The sequence below is a fragment of the Drosophila subpulchrella genome, chromosome 3L (assembly GCF_014743375.2).
Source record: "Drosophila subpulchrella strain 33 F10 #4 breed RU33 chromosome 3L, RU_Dsub_v1.1 Primary Assembly, whole genome shotgun sequence".
In the NCBI taxonomy this organism is placed as follows: domain Eukaryota; kingdom Metazoa; phylum Arthropoda; class Insecta; order Diptera; family Drosophilidae; genus Drosophila; species Drosophila subpulchrella.
Window position 1 is genome coordinate 22,466,089 of NC_050612.1, and position 26,217 is coordinate 22,492,305.

At 37.3% G+C, this 26,217-nt stretch overlaps 1 protein-coding gene across 1 annotated transcript; it reads left to right on the plus strand.

Moving 5' to 3' along the window:
- The first annotated feature begins 24,485 nt into the window (after positions 1 to 24,485).
- Positions 24,486 to 26,004, plus strand: LOC119555000. Its single transcript, XM_037866142.1, has 3 exons — positions 24,486 to 24,738; positions 24,797 to 25,380; positions 25,437 to 26,004. Exons 1-3 carry the CDS (start codon positions 24,561 to 24,563, stop codon positions 25,566 to 25,568), a joined length of 894 nt encoding a protein of 297 aa, XP_037722070.1. The 5' UTR covers positions 24,486 to 24,560; the 3' UTR covers positions 25,569 to 26,004.
- The last annotated feature ends 213 nt before the right edge of the window (positions 26,005 to 26,217 follow it).

Consider the following 26,217-nt stretch of genomic DNA (forward strand, 5'->3'; position numbering starts at 1 on the left):
TATGCAAATTAGTTAGCATTTTTCCCTTTTATTTATTAACTAATTTATCTCTGCGGCGCTGTGACACGTCCCATAGGCAGAGCGAACCCGTCAGGGTCGTGAATTATTGGCGAACGCCATAGAGGAGGTTCGAAAAAAGCGTTGCAACACCTGGACACAATTTTTTTTCTCACTTTTTTTGAGGGGTAGGCGTCGCTTTCAACGCTCGTTAAGTAAAGCGGATTATTAGAGGGGAAAAACAGTCAAAACCTATTTTTATTTAGTCAAGGAATTACAAGTTATATTGCCAAAACAATTGTAAATATATTCTTTTCATATACAGTTTTAATTGTATAAGATGATTCGAAAGGGGTAAAATTTTAAGTATCATAAAATTTGTTTTAAATTTGTTGAAGCAATAAACTAAATTAGACCTAAATTCACATTATGAATCATAAAAGTAGCATACACATTGCAGTATTACAATTTCTTAAATATTCAACTTTACTATAATACCTTTTTTAACTATCCCACTACCCTATAAGTAATACTTTCATAATCCCAAACCTATAGTTTTATAATCCAAAACTTGTTCACTAATAAAACAGCAGTTATAAACAATATTACCCATCATAAATATATAATAAAATCAAACTTTAGCTTCATTAAAAGTTACAAAACTTGCATTTGCTTAACTCACTTTCATGATCTCAGTTTAATGGCTTCGGTTTTGATTTCATTTTCGGGAAAAATCCCGCAAAGGGGAAAACTAGAAAAATAAATAATTCATTAAGGCGTAAAATCTACATAAACTTCACTTTTGTGTGCTGTCCTCTCACTTTCAATCGGTTCCAAATGCAATCCAAAGCACTTTGTCAGTGGAAAACCCAACCCAAGAAGTTCGAATGGAAAATGTATGAAAATTAAAACTCTGTTCACACCCACCGAAGTGGCGACAGGAAACCAAACGAAATACATACATTCCCCAGGCAAAGGGAAAAACATATGTCAATAAAAATCTCTTTTCATGGGGCATTTGCATAATGCAGTCAAAAGGGCAACGCGTTCTACGGCTCTTCCTCTTCCTGTGCCCAGGTGACTGGGACTTCAAACAGAACCCAAACTTGCAAACTATGGCACAACTACGGCACGCATGTTGGTTTCCTTCGAAAAACAGAAAAAAATACGACGATTGCGTCAAACGATATCCATCGCATTTCAGGGGTCGTGGCCTTTTAGGCCCAGGGGTGCATATCATTAGCGACAAAAACAGTGGCACACATTTTCCGACTGACACTTTTTTCCTGGCCTACCAAATGCCTCCTGGCACATCAAAGGCCAATCAACTCTTTCAATTGTTTTTGTGCCCCGAGTTCTTAGTGTTTTCAAGTCTTATAGGAAGCGGAAGTGAACCCTTCTGAAACCCCTGACTTAGCCTTTCCACGAACCATCTGCCCAAGGGGTGGGTTTCCGAGACGCGTGTGGTGAGTTTCCTTTGACCTTGCCATAAAAATGGCAAATTGGAAACTTATTCAGAAAAGATTGAAAATATATATAATTTTTCTAAAATGAAAATTACTTTTATTAAATATTTATTTAAATTCAAATGCTACCAAAAATATACAACTATTTTAAGCGCATTCTGAAAATATTTTAAGTAATAACTGTAATATTTAAAATACATTATATTTATTTTCTTAACAGTATTCTAAGAAACCACTTGAGTTAAAAAAATAAAATAAAAATAAAATAAATGTATGTACAAATAACAAATATCTAAATGAATTCCATAAGAAAATCTATAATTCCTTAGTTTTTTTCCAGGTAAAACCCCTAAAACCCTCCACTCTTTTTACATAATTTCTATATTTACTTGAAAGTTCGGTTAAATGAATTTTAATTGAAGCATAAACGCCATTTTTATTGTGTAAATCGCACGCGCCAAACGATCAGGGCACTTACTTACCGAGAGCAAAAAATTGACTGCGTAAATTGCGCAGAAATTGCAAATCGCCCATAAGGCATAAATGAAATTTTTATAATCGAAACGATTGCCGAAAAACGCCCGAAAGTTGCGCATGCGCCGAGTACTGGGTTTTTGCTGCCGCCGCCGAAATTGCTTATACTGTTACTGTTATTGTTATTAACTTGTGCTGACAGTGACAGGAGCGAATGAGAAAAAATAAAACTTTGTGCCGACAAAGACTTGACGCCCTGACGTGACATGGTCAACTTTTATTTATTTTTTATCTTATTTTTTTCGGTCAGAAGAGCTGGTCAGAGGATCTTTGATCTGCGGGCGGCTGACGGGGGTGGATATAGCACGTGCAGAAAATCTCGGCCGGCGATGGTATCTACAGACCCACTATCCTCCAGAGATGTGGCGAAAATCAAAAGACTTCGGACACAAACGCGTTTTCATTGAAACCGCTTTGAGCGCGATGCTTTACACCTGATAACCGGCCAAAAAAAAAAATGAAATAAGCAAAAAAAAAAGTGGAGAAGCCTCCATTGAGGCCGCCACAGGACTGTGATGTAATCAGACTCTGAATCCCCCCTGCCCCTGCGATTTGCCGTACGTGATATTGTTAAAAGCTTTTAATTGAAGTCATCTTCTTGCTCAAAACAGGTAGCTGCCCCCAAAGAGTTGTCTTCCTCGCTGCCTTCGATGTCGAGCATTTTTATGATTAAACTAATTTTTCTTTCCCCATAGCAGGTGATGGTTCCCCGAGCTCTCCCAACATCCCGCCATTCCTTCGCGTCCCTCTAGCCAAGTTATTTTAATAAACTGCGCGACGTGCCGGGCATTCTCAAAATGCGATCAGTTTCAATTTTATTATTGCCGCTGCTGCGGTTGCTTCTGCTTTGGCTGCCTTTAGATTATGTAGTTCCAGCACTTGTAAGTGTTGTTAGAAGCCAGCCCCGAAGAGGAGTGCCCCGGACACGGCTGACCAGGCCCAACGTGCTCATTTAACAGTAGCCAGCAAACGTCCATATTTCCCTGTTGTTTGTACCTCTTTGTATAATAATTTAAAGCGGCGTAAAAATATTTTAATGATAAGATATAATAGCCGTTCAGCTGGCAGAGGCGCTTCGCTTTTGACCAAGTCAAACAAAACGTTTGCAAGGGCTTTTAAAATTGAAGACTGGCGCGGGCTAGGAATTTTAACTCCCGCTTTGGTTAATAACATAATAAAGGGAACATAACCCTTTGAAACTCTCCGATATCATTTGATATGGTATGACATTTATAGGCAATGGTGCCTATTATTCAAATTTCTAGCATACTTCACGGTGCAAGAAATTACGAAAATAAAATTATATTATATTCGAGTAGGAAATGTTAAACTATTTTAATGTTTCTATTATATATGGACTGGATATGGACTGTTAAATCCATTTAATAATATTGGAAGCATATTTTAATATATCTAATAAGGTGGTTTCTACATCATAGCTGAAAATGTCAGAAAATTATATTTAATTACATTATTAAGTGAAAAAATATTTTGAAGAATAAATTTCCAATGGTTTGTTTACAGAAAATAGCTTAAGATTTATTTAAGCCATTCCTTACCTCCCCCTTAAAAAACCCATCTATTATCCACTTTTTTCAAATTTCTGCATTGGTTGTGGGCAACCTGTAAAACGTTTATTTATTTTTCAGTCCTTACCCCCTGAAATAATTTATGCGCTGCAATGACACTTGCTCATGACCTTATCGACGTCGTCATCGTCATTGCAGTTGGGACCGGACTTTGGCAACAACTTTGGCCGGCGGCACATATATTTTTTTGTTTTGGCCAGACCTAAACCAAAAACCAATAACAACAATTAAGCACATATACACGACCATGGACAACAACAAAAAGCGCAGAGTTGCCATGAATTGTATTGTTGCCATTTTTCTTTATGGTTTTATGCGTTTTGGCATAGAGTTCGAGCCGAAGTCGAAGGAGAGTTCGATATTGAGCAAATAAATCAATTTATTTCAATTATAATTATAGGCTCGAGTGCAGGCCGAGGCAGAGACTCCGCTTCTCGCTGCATCCTTTTGCCATTTCTTGCCTGCGGGTAATGTTTTTTCCCCCCCGTTTTTTTTCTGGGAGCGCGCGTGGCCAACTGCTCATTACTTTTGTGGCAGCACACGCCCCGTTTTGGTTATTGAGGCGTAGTTTTGGCCAATTGTTGAAAAATGAAATGGTCTGGCACATAGTTATGCCCCGATATCGGATCGGCATCTCCCTCGCTTCTGGCTAGCATTCATATGTTACATGGAGATGTATAAATTTCAGTTTTGATTTTAATCCATAGAATCGCCTGTTATTTATACGCCAGCGCTACTTCACAACTTTATTTGAATGCCCCAAGGTTTGCTCTTTGAGCCCTCGGTTTGTTGGGTTTTTCTTTTGTTTTTTACCTCGGTAAGGTTGCAAATTATATGCATTACGCATACGCAGCAGGGAAGTCCTCCTGCTCCCAACTGCAGTGGCTTACGCTTTGCAAATTAACTTATAAGTGGAGCCCAGAAAAACAGGCTGCAGCGATGAGTGCGATAAGTAAGCGGAATTACCGAAGGTTTTAATACCATTTTTATTGGTATTATGGCACTTTAATATGTCTTACTGCAGAAGTATGTTCGAATGGGTTGTATAAAAGAAGAAAAATGTTAAATCAAATGATGGCAAATAACAATTGTATCTATATCTATTAAAAAATTTCCAAAAATGTGATGTTTAATGGTATTTAAAATAAAATATTTTGTTAAATATAGAAGCTTTACAAATAAGTCAGGAACAAGTATCTTGAAAATCTGGTCAGCATGAACTTTCTAAATAAAACAAATTAGTAAAGTCAGCAAATATATGGCGCCCTTTACCATCTGACATTCTTTAACCTTTCAGAAAACATTCAGAGCCAATCTGTAATCTTTATCTCGAAACTGTACTGCACCTGCTATCCCCCAGTTGTCAACGCCAGTAGCTCGGGACCCAGTCTTCAGAAATAGTTGTGGCCGTTCCATACCTAAATATACATACGTTCAGATACCGGCCACGATGCCTTGCCAACCTGTCTCACATTTCAAAATACATAATTAAGTATGCACAGCGAGTTTGTTAGATAAAAATCTTAAAAACCCTTAAAAAGCTTTAAGCGCCTAAGACACACACACTGGCAATTGTTCACCTGTATGGTGGGGGTAAAAGAGACAAACAGTGGAGGCAATACTTGATGGATAACTTGATGGGTATCAGAAGAGTTTTTCTCTTTCTGTTGGCGACTTTTTGTTGATTTTTTTTTTTTGTATCAGAGCACAAAAAAGAGCTAGAAATACAACAACTATCACGGATTCGATGTATGATACGAAAACACTTTGGCGACAATCATGGGAACGATTTTTTGGATTTGTGTGCGTCGCTGGATGGGACCATTAAAATGACCAAACCCAAAGAAGAGGTCAGGCCGATAACGAGCGAAAGCTAAAAAGGCAGTTAAGACGGTCTGGCACCTGATGGTCGTTTTAGCCGATTTGTAACAGAAAGCTTTCACATGTGTCTCCAAAAAAACTAGAAAAAAACTAGAAAAAACTAAGAAACCGAAAACGAAAAACGAAAAACCTAACCAAAGCGAACCAAACCCCGGTGACCAATCAGCGACAGAAATCGATAAAGTTTCCCAATGCCAGGGAGACACAGAAGAAGAAACTTAATTAAAAGGTCTCTGTTAATGCTGTTAATTTGAAAATATTGTCGAAGGAAACGACCTGACATACCAGCACACTCGCACAAAACGAGGCTCTCGAGATCAGACAAAAGAGGCTGCGTTATAAAATCGTAGAAGAAACGCCATAAAAAACGGCAGCCAACAGCATCAACTAATTTTATGGCCCCCGCATTTTGCGTCTGCGTTGACAGACATCTCGGCGGGATCGGATCCCCTCCGGTTTACCACCTGGTTAATCAGGCCCCAAACGCAGTTGATCAACTATTTCAGCCTGATGACAAACAAGTTCGTTGCCCAACGCATTTGCTCTAAATATTCGTCTTGGTGGGGCAGCTCAAACATCGAAAACCTTTTTTCAATAACAAGTTCGTTGCCTAAGTCTTTTGTTTTAATTTAAATTGATTACAGAAATTGTGGCAGAATATTTTAGAATATATTAATTATATTGTTGAGATTTTTATAAGTAGTAGCAGAGAAATATTTTATAAGCTATATAGAACATTTTAAAAGAATTTCACTTCCTAATAAGTAAATAAAAATAAGTACTTCACTTGTTAAGGCTTTTAAGATCTTGTAGTTCTTGGTTCCATTTATTTTTTTGTAAATGGTACCTGTCAAAAGTTTGTACCTCAACTCTTTAACTTTTCCCACTTCAATTAAAGCCTAAATATATGAGAGCGACCACCGCTCAAAAAATGCACTCATCGCATACAAATGACGCCCATTTGGCCTTAACCAAAACGAAAATTTCCCTGAATTTTCAATGCGACAACCGATTTCCTCAATCAAAACGAAGGCATTGAAAATTAAGTCCCCCGCCCACCGCCGCCCCTTAATAATGTTTATAATCAGGCATATATAGACGGAGTTAAAGAGTTGCACCAGCAGCAGAAAACAACAAAAAAGAGCCATCGCGATGCAGGTGGTTTTGGGGTGGGTGAACGGATGGGTGGATGGGTGGATGGGGCCAATTGCGATTGCTGCGTGGCCTCCGTTTCATTTTTATACATATATAAATTCGTAGGTATATAATTTTTGTTTGTTGGTACGCCCGAATGGCGTTGCACGCACACAGGGACAGATGGAAACACACGCACTAGCAATGTAACTTCAACCTTCAATTGTTGTTGGCGGTTGTCACGAAACGTTATTCGTGCGGCGGCCATGCGAGTTCACTGCCTCCCCGCACTGCGCGTGTGTGAGTAGCTTTTGGTGCTTTTCACATACAGTAAGCCCTCGAAATGGTGACCACACAAAAGAACTAAAATGTAATAAATTAGCAAACCAAAAATTAATTTTTAAAAATTTTACAAACATTGCTGTTGTTATTGGAAATCTATTTTGATGCTACCTAGTCAAAACTTCTCAAGCTTCTAATATTGGAAACATTAAACACATAGTAAGAAGTAAATAAAGTATGGAGTACCTAAATATATATACATTTTATTTTGGCTTGAAATATGAAATGTCTATAAACCTATCCTAATTATGCATGGATATGTTTCGGTTTATTTATTTGACTTAAAACATGAAATATTTTATTTTTGAATAATATCTGTTTTGCCTAGCTTAATTTCTTTAAAATCTTAAGAAAATATTAGTTTACATTTCGCTAAAATTATAAATTACAGAATTTGTTTGGTTTTATGACAAATATCCCATTAAACATTTTCTAATATAAATATGAATAAATATGAATAAATTTCTTGAAAAGCGCATTTTGTTTGTACTTTAGCAGGAATTTTGAAATAAAATAAATTTATATTTATAATTGAGTCTTAAGCTCAAAAACTATTTTATAAACAAAATTCCTTCCCATCCGCCTTGACTGTACAAAAACACATTGTATAATGTTGTTGGCCATTTGCCGTTCGCTTTGTTTTATTGCTCTTCGCCGCATTCGTGGCTATAACAAATAACAACAGCCGCAATCACAGTGGGCTCCTCACCACGGCGGCCATATTACCATGGCTTAGAGTACAGTTTGCACCTGCAGCTGAGGAGGGACGGACAGAGAGACAAAATATGGTTAACTGCTCACAAGTTTAACGACAGAGAATCTATTGTCGAGTACTGCACGTGATTGAATCGAATCGGAGGAGGAAAACCACATACAAGAACACAGAAAAATTGCGTTTGGCTTTTTCGGGGGCAAATTAGAAAACCCGCTCACGATCAAAGCCAGCTACACAGAACACAACGAACAACAAGCTAAAAACCACAGCTGGGCGAACCAGAGAATTATAGTAAAAATTTCCAGGCTTTGGGCCTGCTAATTGGTCAAGTCAATAATAACAATATGTATTTTTTTTTCTTCATTTTTTTCGGCAATTTGTCGGCTGTCAACACTCAATCATATCAGCAAATATTTATGGTCGGCTCTTTTCATTTCGAGTTTTATGAACAATAAATATTTTGCATTCCTTTTAATTTGTTCAGCTTCTTGTAATGCGGGCTACCTTTAAATATAGTAATCAACAAGAGGAAAACTAAAGCTAAAAAAGAGAGAAGCTTCCATTGCTGTTTAATTGCCAAAGCACATGCAAGTGTAGGAGGAGGGGGAGGAAACCCATTGTGGTGAGAAAACCCATCAACTTGGCTAGCTGACATGCAATTATAATCTATATATATATATTTATATACGTTTGTGTGTGGATTAGGCCAAAACAATGCGGTGCTCACACAATAAATTCATTAGTTATTGTCTAATTGGCGCATATAACGAAGGCAATTTCGAATGCTCAATGGGCATGGGGGAATTACTTTTGGGCAGACATATAAAGAAACTATATATAGAGCAGGTTGAAGGAACTTTCGATCAAAGATTAAGACATTTTCGAGTCTTCTTCCTTTACTTTAATATCTTTTCCTTGATTTCATGAATGTTACCCACTTAATTGATTCATTACTTCCTTTGGTAGGCCCTTTTTTCCCTTGATTCCATGACAATAACCCACACACGGCAATTAATTTGAACAGAGCTTGTTGCCATTTTACGATCGCCATTAAAATGAAGTAGGCTTACTCTACAAGGTGCTGTATTCCTGCTCTATTCCAGCAACAACAAATTTTAACGACCGCCATCAAGCTCACAACATTTGACGCTGATTTGCTGATTAGGCCCAGATCAAGAAATTAAACAGGCTGATAAGTAAGTAAGTAAGTTGGCAGTCGAAGTCTTATCCCAGAAGATTGCGAATAGATAAGATTTTACTGCCAGCCCCATTTTCCGCTCTTTTCGAGTGTTAATCTCCTGTCTAATGTGCGAAAAGTGTGCAAACATTGTAGCTTGAAATTATCTCGGTTTTATTTTCAATTTTTCCGCGACTATAGCTTAATTTTTAATGTTTGCCCTCCCACCGATTAATATTCATGAACTCAAGTGTGGCTCTCAGGGAAGAGGGTCTTGAGCAAAATTCGTGTTTGGTGGAAAATAATTTTAACGAACGTCTTCTTTTTTTTCTTAACTTCTGTGGCGTTGGTACGGGGCGTCACTCGCTTAGAAGTCAATTAAAAAGCGGAAGTTTTTCGCGTCTCACTCGAGATAGCGAATGTCCACGCCCTTGACAGACATTCCAGCTGCATAAATCAGAGCTCCGCGATCCGAGCTGCCTAATAACAGCAATTGTTGTCAATTTGCCACAAAAGCAGGCGCGAAAAATGCAGACATAATTCTGTTGTTGCTGTCGTTGAGCTGCGAACACACCCTGACAATTGGCTGAATTTAAATTGTTTATAAAAATAGAATATGTCCCAAAACACGCGTCACACACTCGAAAAATGCAGCTCACCCTGGCTGGCTGGCAAGTTCGTGCCTTAAGTCTTTCGTTTTGGCCACGGCGACAATGAAAGCCTAGGATAGCCGCCTGCATTTTCGGTTCCGTCGCTGTCTCGCCACGAGCATGCAAAATGCCATTAACAATTTGCGCACATAATGCCAAGGCAGCCACACACAGCAACAAAAAAAATCTGTTCCACGCACAACCCAAAAGCCCAAAAAAAAAAAATCGCATAAAAACTGTCTACAAGAGTTTTGAATTTATTTATGTCAGCAATTATTTTATTTATATTGTCATTGCACACAAGCACACACTGTCTCTTTGCATTGTCCGCCACGCCATTCTGATTTCGTAGTCAAAATATGTTTGCAGCTTATGATTTGCTACCCGTTTTCAGCGTTTCGGCCGCTTCTGCTGCGGTTGCCTTTGGGGCTACTGGTTTTGTGGTGACAACCACGGACGGAAAGCCGTTGGCCAGATGCAGAAAAACACGATTAAGGCACGTAGATCACAAGGAAAAGGAGAGAGGGAGTTTTGCCCGATAGAATGATTGCATTTGATGGAACTATGTAGACGCTACACATTTTTAAATACATCTTGTTCAAAGTAATTTAACACCCATATAAAAATGATTATATTTGTTTATTTAATTGAAATCTCTTCCCACCAAAACTTGCTTAAAAATCCATGATTTAAAAATGCTTATAATATAAATATTATCCTGAAAATTTCATAGTAGCTGTTTAAAGAAAGTTGCAATTAAAAAATTAAAAGTTTTGAAATTGTTAGTTAATTAATTGTACCACCTTATTGCACTTCATTATAAAATGTTTTTAATGTTATATTTTTATTTTTAAGGCCTCTGTATGAAAATATATTTTCTATAAATAACAATGTTAAAAAGGTATTTAGAAGTTCTATAAATTTATTAATTAATTTGTAATTTATTTTAATTTATTTATTTTAAATAATTTTATATTAAAAAAACTTTAATATGTGTAACCGTTCCTAGGGGAATAATTTTATTTTAAAAGTTAAATAAGTTCCTTCAGCTATACCATTTCACTGCCACCTCAACAGAACTTATCCAGAAGAAACCCAGAGACGTCAGCAAAGTTAAAGCGACACCAAATAATGCCATCCCTCCACCGCCTCCTCTTTCAGCAGCCTCGATTCCCGGGACCAAGCCACAACAGTAGCCCCCAGCACACGGCAGTCCGTCAATTGTCAGCAACAAATAAATTTTTGAAGCGAAACACCAAAAATAAAAACAATAAAGAAACAAAATACAAAACCAAACTAAAACGCAACCACAAAAATCGCATTTCAAATTCAAAACGCGATTTTTGCCGAGGTTAAACTATTTTATCATTGTCACAAACGGAATTTTTCACCAGCGATCGGATCGTTTCGAACGCCTGTTCCTCGCCCTTGCTGCCACGCCCACCGACCCTCTTTCACCGCAGCCCCCATTTTAGCCAGTGCGTGCGAAAACGCAGCAAAAATAAAAAAAATATATATTTAAAAAAAAAGAGAAAAAAGACCACTGATTGTACGTTTTAGGGCGTTTTCTGGCCACGGTTTTCATTCTTTTCTTGGCCTTCTTTTATTTTCCTTTTTAGCCTTTTTGTAAGTTTTGCGTATGCAGTAGGGCGACCGCGGGGGGCTGGACTTGGTTTATATCTCTTCATTTGAGCGGACCGGCCAGTTATTTATTGTATTTTATGTGCTTGCTGTTGTTGCTGTTTAATTGAAGGCCAAGAGCTGCCGCATTGCTGCATGCATGGCAAACATGTCCTGGTTGCTGTTGTTGCTGCTGCTGCTGTTGCAGTTGCTGCTGCGATTGCCGTTGTCGCCGCCTTGCAGCTGATGGCCACTGGCCAGACATGCCCTTATTTGCGCTGCCGGCCAAAACGTCCAGTGCATAAATTATATATGCCAACAGCACAAATTTTTCGCTAAATACCCTTGATATTTGGTTACGGCCACATTTTGTGGGCCTTCAAAAGAAATAATCAGTTTTCATGATCGATCTCAAGCATTTAAGAAAATATTGCCCGTTTAAGTCTATTAAACATTTAAACCAAATTAAAAATTTTATATATTTTTGTATGGTACTATGGCTTTTATGCTGTATTCCTTAAAACACAATTTTCAAAAACTTTGTAATTTATAAAAAATTTAATAAATAAATTCAAATAATAATAATATATTTATTTAAAATCTTTTTATTTTTAAAATGCTTGTTTAAAATGGCTACATTAAAATTTTTCTGTAGCCCTACGACCATTATTTACAGCCTAACTTTTTTAAACTTTTACCTTTACCCAAGGAAAATGTCGATTTTAAGGCACTTAAGGCACTAAGGCACCAATAATTGAAATTACTTCTGTATTTTAAAGCATTTTTTAATGGTTAGGAATTTTTAGAAGCTTAATTAAATTCTCACGGTGCTTTATAAAGTCAAATGCTATGTTTTCCAAAGCCTAACCTTCCAGAACTTTGTAAGAAAACACATTTTTGCGGAAGCAGTTGAATCAAATTCTCTAACTTGCCCTCCAAAACTGAAACGAATTCCCAGACTACCTGCAGAGGGTTTCATGTTTATTAAATGGGAACTTTATTCAGCGAATCTGTTTCAGTTGATGCACAATCGAAACCGACGACAAGGGCATTCCTGATTCGATACCTTGATGAAAGCCTTCTCCCACCGACGAAGCGACTTGATTTTCATTTTGGCATTGGCTGTTTTTTGATTTGGGCCTGACTGACTGACAGTTTTTTTTCTGATTTCTTTTGCATGTAAGCGCGATACAACAACAATTTTGTTTCTACATATTTTATATATACCAGTACACCCAACAAGGGGGAAAAAGTGGAAGGACTTGCGCAACTTGGGGCGAACCACTTAGAATATTGTAGCAATTGTATTTGACATCCATAAAACATGCGATCGATTGGCCTCTTTAGGCGGGTAGCTCGCAGATCATGCAAATCGCTTGGGTCGAGATCAATTATAAATGCAACAGCCGCCGTTGATAAACATAACTCGGACCCGGCGGTGCCAAATACAGTGGAGATCCCCAAAGACAGACTATGGGGCATAGCCGCAGCCGGTCGATAAGAATCTTGGGTCTGGCCCCGCCAGTTTATATAAGCAGCCAGCATCCGTAGAACGCGATCGAAGTGACAGACATCGATCAACGAGGCGACCAGCGACATTAACGCTGCATAAATTGTCATAAATTACATCAAACCGACTGCCAGTTGAGATAGAAACCGAAACCGAAACCCAGGCCCAATCCCAATCCCAATCTCAGACCCAATCCCCTTCCCAATCCCAAATCCCAGGCCCGAAACTCCACGCATTGTGTGGGTATGATCGTAACAGAGATATGCGCTCTGCTGTTTTGTAATGCGATAAAACCCGAAAAAGTCAGCATTTAAACCAAAAAGAGTTTGTTTTCGCCACTCCGGCTGATGGAACACCCCAAAGACAGATCCAACACATCGGGCACATCCCAGAGCGCTAACCAGATACGCATCATCGTTTGGCTAAATGCTTACCCAGTTTGGCCTTATCCTTACCCCCTCGATATGCCCCCCTCGAAACGTAGATCGATATGTTAAAAATCGCGATTAAATGCGTCGAGCCAAGACATTGTGACAAAAACTTTGATTGACACGGCCTTTGTGTAGGAATTGGATTGTGGGGGAAACACAGAGAGTGATAAAAGGACTGGTGGGAGTTCTATTGTAAGGGAAACGATCCTTAAGGATGATGGAATGACAGGACTGAGGGCATTCTAGGGTTAACGAACTTATGTCCTAGATCGCAAGATTGATATCAGTTTGGGGTTCTAAAAATATACCAACATTTTAAATTGGTTTACAAAAATAATGTGTATCTACTTTAAAATAAAACATGCAAAATAATTTGTTCTATTTAAATTGAATGATTGATTACATCTCAATTAAAAATTTGTTACAATAATATATACATATATATGGTTATAATTTTAACCCAACAAACCAGATTTTTTATTTCAATAATCAACAAAATAAAAAAAGCAAAAAGGAAAAATTGTAGATGTTCGGTAAGATTACTTGTAATAAATAAAATAAAAAACAAAACATAACTTATTTTATAACATGTCTAAATATATTTGTTCGTATGCAAACATTTTAAAGTCATTTAACCATTTTTTAAATGCAAAAAAATCATGTATCTATTTCCAAATATCAACCAAATACCATCCTTTTTTGGAAAAATATATATTTGTAAAACCAAAAAGCATCCCAAAAAACCTACGTTTGCCTTGACCATTGCAACCGTTTTTATAACCAAATCTAAGCAAAGCCTAAAATGGAATAATCGCATCATAAACGCTTCATAAACATGTGCAGATATTTGAATTGTAATGCAAATGACGCAAAACCGAAAATCAAGTCGAGAAACAAAAGCGGACTTGGCAGGCAACAGGCATAAAAAGTCGTGATACTAACAAATTTCATTAATGTACAACAGCGGCAACAAGTTGCAGGCAGGCAAAGTCGCTCGATGATCCGAGCCTCATCCGAATTCGAGTCCCAATCCCCATCCTCATCCCCATCCTCGACTGAAATCTGCAGGCGATTCCATTCATAAAACGAAGCGCACTCAGGTCCGCAGACAGACAACAAACACTAAGCGCATTGCATGATTTTGCATAATTTTATGCAAATTTACGCTGCAAGACGATCAGCGGTGCGCAGGCGCAGATGCGAGGCACTTTTTTGAGCGGGCGTTGGGGCGTGGCAATCGCCATGTCTACGACGACATGATATATGCCACATGATGTGGCCCACGATGCGGCGAACAGTAGCAATTGCTTTTGTTGTACAAGGACACGATTATGGGCCGTCCAGGATACGAATTCGGTTGGACTTTAGTTTCGGTTTTTGGTCTCTCAAAAGCTACGACTTCACACAATTTATGCAAAGTGCAAAACGTGGCAGCCACAAGTAGATTTCTGCATTTTTCTTTTGTCTTTCGCGTTTCGTTTTCTTTTCTTTGTAAATAATTTTTTGGCTAAAATGTGCGGAAAAAATCACTGACCGTTTCAAGGCAACAGCAAAACATAGAGATGACAATGAAATTCAATTTATGGCTCAAAAAAATATTTTTTAAAGCATAACCAGCAAAGGAAGTGTACTTTCGCAGGGCGACGGAAGATTTTAAGTTCTCGGTAAAAGAAGCCAACAACCCCCACACAAAAATTTGAGCAAAAAGCACAGTGGAGCCGATTATGAAAGACAAATAATTCTTGTTTAAAAAAATCTATTTCAATTTATATTTAGATATACTAGTGTTCAGTAGCACTTTTTAAAAGTTTGTATTGATATACAATTGTTACGAAATAAATTTTACTTCCTGCCTTTATAACCGACTTAACTTCTGTAAGTTGCTTTTTAAAACAAATAGATTTAAAATTTATCCATGGACCCATAACTTAATAATAATCATTCTTAACAAATATCTTGCCATAAAAGCTTGGTAAGTTTCCTTAAAAATATTTTCAAGAATTTTTTAAGATTTAAGATTCAATTATTAAATGTATCGTAATAATAATCATTCTTAACAAATATCTTGTTATAAAAGATTGTGTACATTTCCGTAAAATAACTTCCAAGAATTGTTGTAGGGTCCAAAAATGGGATCCTAAATAATCTTAAATATATTTTTAATGGCGAAAAGCTTTTTTTTATTAATGAATTTTAACTACTATTATTAAACATCATTTATATAAAAACATTTTTGATATTAAAAAATACAAAAAAATATCAAGCTATTCTGTCAAAAATATAAAAAGCATATCAAAAAGTTTAAGGAATCATCCATAATATTAAATGCTTTCTAAGTGCCCCTAGAAATGGAAAAGTTAAGTAATTTTTTGTGATGCTATTTATTTAAGGACATTATATTAGGTTTCAAAGATCATCCTTATACGCAATTAATTTTATAAACAATCATACATATTTTGTATCAAATATTAAGACAGCTTAGATGATTTGGGCTACCGAACCCCACTGTTCGTAATGGAGGATCCCCGGTTGTCTGTTCCTGCGAATTGTGTTTGCAGCGGTGCCTCCGGTGGCTCAGTGGCTCACTGGCTGCAGTGGTGGTGCCGTGGTGGTGCAGTGGTTGTGTGGAGGCCGCCCGTCAGCCGACGTCAAGTTGAAGCGATGGACGGACGAGGACGAGGACGAGGACGAGCTGCCTTCTGCCTCTAATCAGATTCAGATGTCGTCGAAAAATGCGCGACGCGCTGGCCATTTTAGCCAGCATCGCGTAACACGGTAGTTGGGCCAACTTAGGGCTTCTCGGCTGCCCCCTGTTTCTGTTTCAGTTTTAGTCTCTGATTCTGTTTCTGATTCCGATTCCAGTGGCATGCAGCTGAAGCTGAAGCTGTGGCTGAACCTGAGGAAGAATGACGAAGTCATAGCCGAGATGCGTCAATTTTAGATTCAACAAAAATGATTGCAATGCATGTTGGGTCCGGATTCCGTCCTGGATGGATTGCGGGATTGCGGAGACGACGAGTCAAGACGAGACGAGATGTGTAGGGCAACCAGTTTGGTGGCACAGACCGACCGTCTGTCTGTCAGGGGCAACTTGTGAAATGCCAATTTATTCGTTAGCAAATATTGCATCTGATAGAACGGACCCCGAAGGCTGGGTCTTAGTGGGTCTTTCTGGGCCTGAACCCGAACCCGAACCCGTGGACCCTGATTTCGATTTCGAGTGGCAGTGCAACATATGCAGACATGACTGCCAGGATCTCGGGACTCACGGGTCTTCTCGGCTACTGAATCATGTGTAAAAATCTTAAGTGCAAACAATTGTACGCGTTTATCGTGTCTCTGGGGCGACGACCACCATTGAAGCTTCATCGGAGGAGCCTCGGAAGACACAGAGTGGTACAGAAGGGGCAGTGGAGAGTCTTCGGGCAGACAGCCTCGAAGATCGGAAGAGCTGGGGCCCAGGAAGAGATTCCGTTTAATTAAGCTCGGTGATTCTTTTTGTTATTTTTCCCTTTGTTTTTTTTTTGTTTTAGTAAAAATTGGTTTAAGCATTTTTTGGAAAGCCCTTAAGGTGGTACATCGATCCGATCGATCGGCAGACTTTTGCCAAAAATATCCATCAAATTGATCAATGCTCATAAATCAAATGTGGATGCCAGGGAGAGTATTATGTATAAAAGTTTGACTCGCTTTTACTGGAAATTGCCCGCAAGAGGGCCTGGCTGGATGAAATTAGTTTTGCCCTTGCCTTTTTCGTTTGCCTGATGCGTCCGTTATGACGACGAACGCTGACCCAATAATTATGCCCCCCTCCTCAATCCACACCTAACCATCCATCCATCCATCCATCCATCGGTCCACTCCGGCATCCGTCCATCCTCTCGAGAAATTGAGAGTGAAACGCAAGCGCAGACATTCTATCCGATACATTTATTTCGTTATTTTCGGAGAGCCCGCGGCGGCTTGAACATTTTTGCTTATCAGTTAGATGTAGCCTCAGGTTTTTCCATGTCACGGATACTCTACAAAGGGAATTTGGAGCTTTAAATTTTACTGTAATGTTAAAAAAATTATTATTTATTTAACCAAAAAAAATGAATCATTACTGGAACTTAAAGATTTGTTATACATCAATCTTAAAAGAAAAATGTAGCCCTGAATTTTTGGTATTTAAATTTAACAAAGACTTTTTTCTTATTATAGCTTACATTTATTTAACTTAATAAATGTTCTTTACTTTGAAGAATATTTCTTTTAAGACTATACAACTTTTGTATCCTATCATCTATAAAACCAAAATAGGTCGAATATTAAAAAGAAAGTCTTAAATAATTTTCTTGAAGCATCCAACATATATTAAAAAAAAACAAAATGGTTAAAAAAATTCAAAATTTAAATAACATGTATACATCGTTCTTTAATTTAATCTATATTTTTGAAACTTAACCCAAACTAAGAAATTATAGTTCTTACAGTTTTTAAAAACTGTTATAATTATAAAAGAGATGGCCCCTTCCTTACTCTTAAATAAAATTGTATTTGTAGAGTATAAAATCTTTTACTTTTGAAACTATACAGCCCAGCTAATAATTCTCTTTTAACTAATGTTCCAAATGATTGGCTAAAATATAATTCTGTGATTGCTGTCTATATAGCACGCGTCACACACGCAGATAAAATTATAAAGCTGCGGCTGGGGATATGCGAGAAGAAGATGGGGCCGCGGGCAAATGTCACACCACGCGATAAGCAGGGGGCTCCATTCGTCTAGACGTCTTCTAGAGCCCGGGATTAGAGCTTTGTCTTGTATTAGGAATTTGGGACTTTGGGTTTTACGATTTCTGATTTCGGTTTCAGCTTGACCGGGCTAATCAATTTTAAATGTGTTTTTGCGTGTCAATCGCTTGTTTGCGTGCGCGACTTTTATTGATATGCTTTTTGGTCTTTCGATTGTTGCCAAGGCATTTTGGTAAATAATTATTGGCTGACTTGCCTTGAAGTCACTCCACCTCCACCTCCCCGATAGTTTCTCAGTTTCTCGATTGTTTTTCTGAGTGAAATTCATTTGATTTATTGCACAAATTATGGAGACAGCGAGTGGCTGTCGTTTCAGCCAGGTCTATTGGCCATTATGCAAGACGGACGGCAACCTGAAGCGGTGGCAAGCGACAACTATAACTATGTATAACCACGATGAGAGGAGCCAGCTATAGGTATAGCTTTACACTTGTCTCTTTGGCGCATTTTTACAAATTTGGCACGCCTGGCCATAAAAATTGGTTCGAATAAAAAAGTGTGAAACTGCAAATGGCGTCGCCTTGGTTAGACGAGTTCTTGACTCGATTTGGCATACCGTTGATTAGCATAGTTGCTGCCTAGTTGCCAGATATATGTATATATACATATACAACGTATCTTACGATAGATATATCAACTGCAATTGGGGCGGCCCAGGGGGCGTGGCACTATCGCACGCGTTGCAACGGAAGTTCAGCTCATTTGGCCGGCGAAAGAAATCGAAAAATGCGGCGCGAGCGGAAGGGATTTCTTTTTTAAACGCATCCTGGACACACGTTCGAGGACAACTTCATTGATATATGGTTTGTTTTTCCTCCTTTTTTTTTAGACCCATCCAAACTTCCTGTGTGCGGGTCTTTTGTTTGCCAGCAAACGGCCACCGAAAAAGTGTAATAAATATTCTCGAATTTTGGGGGTTCGTTTTATGAACTTGTCTAACCATTTTCGAATGGGCCCAGCTACCAGCCATAAAAAATATATAAGAAGTATTTTCAATAATTAAAAACGAGTTGTTTTTTTTATCGATTTGAAGCCCCTCATAACAAATAATAAATAAGAGCAATAAAACCCTATAAGGAAAGCCAAAAGTTGTAAAATATTATTAACCAGGTCTGATTCGTTGAGAGCCCCACACAGCGCCACCCATGAAATGGAGAAAAAAGTCCGTAAAATTCCATTGATTGGTTAATTTCTTTCATAGTTTCCTCGGTTTTTATGGGGCCACAAAATGTCTTTTGTGGAATATGCTCCTTCAATGGCGAGTCGAATATGTTGACAATAAACAAAAGATTGCGAGTGAAGTGGATGACTGATGAAAGTTTGATGAAGTGAGATCGTATCGCTTGATATCGAAGTAATATTGCCCATAAGGCGAGAGGGCTGAGCCATTAAACACCAATTTGTAGGCAATCGTTAAGTCGTAAGAGGATAAATCAGAGAGAGGGGGCTGAATCCCAGGCGAATCGCATGAAATTGTTCTATGAATATGTGATTTGATGATGATTTGTTTAGAAACTTCCGTTGATGAAAACCATGGTTGTAAAGATTAGAAAGAAATGGGGAAATATATAGTTTTTAGATTTTTAGTGGTCGTTTATTTGTGGCTAATGAAATAATAATAATAATAATTTAAGATTTAGGTGTTAGTTTGAAATAATTAAAATTATCAGGAAATTCTAAATTTTAAATCATATATTGTGTGCTTCCTTAAAGGTATAAAGTAAAGGTACAGTAAAGGTATAAAAGTTTTATTAATTGCCAGTTGTATTTAAGAGTTTTCATATTTATATTTATAAAACAAAATTAAGTCCCTTGGATTTGATTACTTTTATATCTATAAATGATGCTTGCAATAGAGATAAAATTACTCACGTTAACATAAAATCAAAATTCCAACACCTTTCTTAACCTCTAACTGTAAAAATACCTAATCACGTTTCTAAAGTCCGTATAATTTTTAACCCGCTACCGCTACGTGACTCAATTTCCGTTTCCCGGTCACGCGCATCCTTAACACTTGTTCCCAAACAAATCCCAACAGGAAGATCATTTTCCACACCTTTTGGATCGCTTCCAGGGAAAACGGAAGTCATCTTCCAATTGTCTTGTAGTGTGGCCACAACAGATAGTCCTCGGCTAATAAAGATCTTCACTATTTTGACACCACACGTAGTCCTTGGACAATTTCCGACTAATTGAGTTATGAGCCAAAACAAGGCAGCACCCAAGAGATCGATTACGATCGATGCCCAAAACAATATTATTTACAATTTTTCTAGGTAAAAACGGAGAGTTTTGCACGTGTGTAACAGGTAAATTCTTGTGAAATCTGTCTGGAAAGCAAGGAGAGTGAAAGTGTGCCCAGCAGGAAGATTGTTATCCTTGGCATCCTTGTTATCCTTGAAACGGGATAAGACTGCTACAGGTGGCGCCTAACGGTGCCTTGTTTGTTTATATGGGTGTGAGAAATGTTCCAAGGACAGGTGAGCCTTTCATGAGATTTACTTCAAGGACCTTACAATAAAATAAAGAAAGAAACAATCATTATTGCTATAAAAGAGAGAAAGAACAAAATTCCAAATCCCTTACAAAAAATATACAAGTTCTTACAAAATATTTGGATTAGTAAAACTTTGATTGAAATAAAGATTTAATAAAAAATGTATCCAATTAGCTTATTAATTTACTGATTCATTTATTACCTAATTTATAAAGTGTATAAAATACACTAATATATATTTTGTACTTAGATTTTGAAATTCCGAAAGGAATTTAAAGCACAATTATAATATATAATAAATCCTTTGGGAAACTACAATAAGTAAATTCAATATAATTTCAATAAATCTTAAATGTTAAATGGGAAGTTTTTACTAATAGCTCTATAAGTTGTACTTTGAAATCTTAATTTTTAGGATTTTACAAAGTGAAAACTCGAGTCATCTGCATATTTACTCGCCCAAAGGGGACTCACACCCCTGGCAGAGCAACTTCTCAGTATGTAATTGAAAAATTGCGGCTTTTCCAACTGCACTTCATTTTCCAACTGCCAGACAAAAAAATCTCAGCTGCAGCCAATGAAGTTTGCTATTTTTCCTCTTTTTTTTGGGGAAAAGAAACTATTCCTTCGTTCGGGAGGGCGACTCAATTATGAGGAATGGTTTTTGGTTTTGGGCTCCTAAGCCCGAACACTGCCGCAAACATTCGCATCAATTATGCATACGCCGACGCACACAAAGGACTCTCCCAGCACCTCCTGAAATCCTTGCTAACTGGAACTGAAACTTGGCTCGGCCCAACAGCCCAGTTTACCGCATGGCAAATTCGACGAATTTCCTGCGGTTTTCAAGCATTTCACTTGCCCTAAAACGGGAGGGAATGGGGGGAAATTCTCCTCAACCGCAACAGCATTGGTCAAATTCAATTTATTGTAAATGTGCAAAAGGATTTGTTGCGGGCCGAAAACCGAGAATGCGAGCCCCAAAATGCAGCTGTACTCGAGGCGAAAAAGGGGAACAGTTGTCTTCTCGTTAACATGGCACATCCGCATGTCAAAAATGTCGCACAAAAATCAATCGGTCGGCGACTCTGGGGTCCACTGGGGGTCCAAAAGGGAGGGTCAGACGTACCAGGAACCCTGGATAAAAAAGAAAAAAAAAAGAAGAAATAAAAACAAAAACCCAATGGCAAACCCAAGCCAAAACCCCAAGCCAACTGAAAAGCAAATTAGCAATTCCGATGCGACCATTTATATTGTTCATTCTCATTGTTGTTGACGATCAGACGATCGCGTTTTTATTTTTATTTCATTTTCTATTTTCCCCAAGTGTGTGTGTTGAGTATCTGTGTGTAAAGTAACAAAAAGCTCGCTGGATTTTTTAAAATATTCCACCGTGTAGCTTGGAAGCGATCGACAAACGGATTTTGCTGTTATCAAGTCCCGAACCAAATGCAAATTAGACGCACAAAAGTCAACCGAGTGGCGAAATGGGAGGGGCGGCAATGTCTAATGTCTGACTAAAACCACATGAAACGACATTTTCACTTAACTCGCACATTTGTCAGGCGAACCGAGAAGAAGTTAAAGAGCCATTTATGCTCCAAATGTCGGCAATCAATAATACTTGGAAATATTTCAGTCATGCAAGCTTGTACCCCCGAAAAGCCACTAAAATGTTTGCGTGTTTTGCATTCTTTATATATGGGGCTTGTCATTAGGAGAAAAATTGTTATATTTATTTTAATTTGGCTGGGTTTGTTTATCGGCCGCAGTTTTCTTTGTAAATATATTATCCGGCAATTTTAGACCGTTTTGTAGCGAAATTTATTTATTTATGCCCTTGCAAGTTGGCCAGCAATTAATCAATAAGAATTGACAAATCAATCAATAGTATAATTTATTTGGTTGAACGATAATCATTTGGATAACGGCTTCTTAAATAATTTTATTTTAATAATTTTATTTATGAATAAAATCAACATTTATGTATTTTCTGAAATTTTTTGTAATTGTATTGTAATTCTTAACAAAATACATTATTGCTTTAAGATATTTATAAATTGCAAAAATACTTTTTTAAAAGCAATGTAAAATTTGTATAATTATAAAAATTGTATAATTGATCTTATTTATAAATTCAATCGAAATATATTAAAACAAAAATTCGTGTTTCTTACTTGATTTATTCAAAAATTCAATTATTTAAAATCCAGATTTGTCACCAATAATTTGAATACCTTAATAAATCTTTTTAATGTAATGCGAGTTTAAAATAAAATATTAATAAATTTAAATATTATAAAACGATTATTTTAATGCTTTTGATTTATGTATATCTGTATATAACATATAAATAATAAATGAACGTTTTCATCCAAAATATTCTAACAATTATAAAGTTATTATATCTGGGTTAGTCAATATTTTTTTAGATTCTGCTGATATCTATTTGCACAGAGTCACTCATAATTATTTTATTTTCCTGTTGGCGCCAGGGCAGCACATAAATAACTCATAAAAAAGTGCCCACAACAGCAGCCCGCAGATAATTTAACAATTGTGTCTACCGAATGTTTTTTTACGATACCCTACCGTTAGGTACCCGAAGATCACTTTCCCTTCGACAACGGGTAATAAATTAATCAAATCTCGAGCTGGACGTATTTTTTCCTGGGAAAACTGCAGCTCACACCTACACATGGGTTTCAGGATTTCTGGCAGGGGTACGAGGATGCGTAGTAAATGATTTGTTTGACAACGAGCCAACACACTCAGTGGGACACTTTTTCCGGGGGGACTTCGCAGAATCCGGCCACTCGAATATGGTATCTGTGCAAATGATCGGGGAATTGCTGGTCAAGATCTCAGTCGCCAGTTGACGCCTGTGTGGCCATCATTAACCTTTAACCTTACTAAATGGCTGTGGGGCCTCTGCAAATGTCAAGCGTCATGGCCACTTATCGAATGTTGATTCAATGTCCCACTGCCCCTGTGATCTTATTAGGCATTTTCGGGATTTTCAAGGGGTTCGGACACAATTATCACCCCCGCATAAAGCGAAACGTCATCGCTGACAGCCAAGTCATTGTAGTCCAGTCAAAACCCCCCGAAATGTTTGTTAATGAATAAGCAAAGCAATACAAAGGATGTACATAATTCGAACAGGAAAAAGGGGGTTAATACAAATGACAACCTTTGATGGTCGAGATACGGATATCCATGGAAAACCTAATTAAATGACACGTTTCAGGGAAATTCGATTCAGGCGGGGCTGTGTTCCTCAAAATGGTTTAACTGATGGATAAAAATTTAACTTCCGCGGTGATATATTTTTAAAAAAGGAATGTCTGATTCCTAATTTCAAGGAACTTGGGGTCACTTTTTTTTAAGTCTACACCTAAGATGGGTTGTTTTGGTAATTCTGCAGACAATTAGGCAGCAAATACCATTTGTTTAAATAACATAATGTTAATTTTATACTACCAATGGAGAAATGGATTCGATGAACAGGATTTGTAAGGGATAGTCACGAGCCGTAACTTTTAAATTGGAGCTGAAGCTATATGAACTAAATTGTGTAAATTTCAAATTTTTGAGGCCTTCTTTCCCCTCTTCTCCTATTCCTTCTATTATCCCTTCTTGCCCTCATCTTTTCCTCCTTTTTATAAAGCTTAAAAGGTTTACAAGTTTTCAAATAATTGAACAAAGGCGCCATCCGTTCTTCCTCTTCCATGGATTTGAGTTATAATTTGTACCGATCTGGTAGCACCAATCTCTTTTTCCCTTCAACCCATTCTTCCTCTTTCATGAATAAAAATATATACATGTAAGATGTAATGTAAAGTATACCATAAGAGTGTTGCCACATTGTTCAAAAAACATTAGGGCTGTTAGAGTTTGAAGATATAAAAGGGCTTGCAAGTTAAACTTACTCTTAATGTACCTCGTATATTTATAATCCAATATTTATATTTATAATCCAATTAAACAATAATTTTATTTTGAATCACACTATTGAATTCTTCTCTGTTTTTAGTGCGAAAGTTTTCACCAACACTACTTAATTTTTCCCTAACGCCATTTTTGCCACACTAACGTCAGAGACAGTAAAAAAAAAGTTCATCATTAGTTTCCGAGGATTGTGCTGAAGCTGAACTAAACTTAAATCAAATTTAGGGATTCCCCGAAAAATATAATTGAATAAAATTACTTTCGCAATGTCGCTCAAGTACAACGAGGCACTTAAATTGCTCATAGAAAACCTATCCAAGAATCCAACGCCTGAGCAACAAAAATACATGCAGGATGCAACCGAAATAGCTGAGCAGTTAAACGAGGGATTCACCAATATCAATTCCATTTTCAAGGGCATCATTAGTAACTGGGACGAGACATGTAGGTCAATATTAATGTATGTTATGTATGACACTTTTTTATTTACAACTTTTTACAGCCCTTTTCTACAATAATTCTTACCCAAAAATTCTAAGTGGCGTCCTACATCTTAAAATGCCATTTAACATAAACCCTAAGCCACTTCTCATTCCCATTGAACAAGAACTCACGGTTGTCACTCTGAAAACGACGGTAAATCATCCTGCAGTTATAAATGGATATTTAAACGGGGGACTACTAAGCACCTTGTTTTATTCGGATTTATTTAAAGTTATTACCCAAAATACTCGGATTCAATGTAAAAGTGGAAAATCCTACTGCCTTTTCTTTTGCATGGACTCGTTCCGCACTTTTGAGATTCGAGCTTGGGATTCCGCAATTGAGAAATTGGAATTTCAGTATAGATTTGCACTAGAATTGCATTTTCCCAACGATTCTATCCCTTACATCTGTTTCGATACTTTTTTTATGGAAAATAACAAATCGGACAAACAGAAAAAAGTTAGAATCATTCACGCAACCATACACACGATATTGATACAATTGAATTTATATTCCACCTTATCAATCCCAGTTTTAAGTAAGGTAACGGATGCAGTTGACTTTGCAGAGGCACCGAACGCTGGCGAAACTTTGTTAAAGGTAAATTTACTTTACAGAAAATAGTGATTTTATGATAACACTCAAATTGTTTGCAGGTTTTACTAAAAATAATTCCAATGTTACAAAATCGAGAACCGTTGAAATCTGTTTACATAAAGTTATTGCAGTTTAAGAAATCGGACTCGGTGGAGATGTCCGAGTTAATGGAACTTTTAAACCTTCGTTAATACGAAAATTGGTCTTGAAAAAAAATACCCATACTATTACAAGGATATTATATTTAAGTTATACAACACAGGAAAGAATTACACGAATATTTTACAATTTTGACATGCAACGTGGATTAAAACGCATTACCCTGGATAGCCCAAGAACTGAGAGTTGAGTTGATCCGCAGACAGAAATAAAGGAAACTATGTATAATTGCTTTAAAATTTAAAAACATTCGCTTACTTGGACAATAAACTATGGAATATTATTAACTTGTAATTAATAATTACATATACTTTTATTTTTGTTCGTGCTATAAACTACAACGGACGCACTCCCAGCTTTAAGCTGAAAAGCTCCTTTGAGAAACTTGCGCTTAGTCGAGCTCCTTTTTGATTAGAAGATATACAAATAGATTACTCATACTGAAAGACAGTCAGTAATGAATAATATATGGAGAAGTTCAGTGACCATAAATTAGGCAGTCGAAAATGCGGATGAAAAATCTCTGGAAAATCATAACGTTTATTTTTCGATAGATTTTCCTTTAAATAGTTATCAAATTTATCGAGTGCTAATACGAATAATCCGCATTGCAACAGAACATCCTCCTCCACCCAACCCAAAAACCCATCCCCACACAGCAACAGTTTAACAATGCCGACA

Bases quoted from the DNA above. Each gene is read 5' to 3' on its own strand.
- LOC119555000 (XM_037866142.1), top strand. From the start codon at position 24,561: ATGTCGCTCAAGTACAACGAGGCACTTAAATTGCTCATAGAAAACCTA. The intron at 24,739-24,796 runs GTAGGTCAATAT...AACTTTTTACAG, and splicing joins TAGTAACTGGGACGAGACAT to CCCTTTTCTACAATAATTCT. The intron at 25,381-25,436 runs GTAAATTTACTT...AATTGTTTGCAG, and splicing joins CTGGCGAAACTTTGTTAAAG to GTTTTACTAAAAATAATTCC.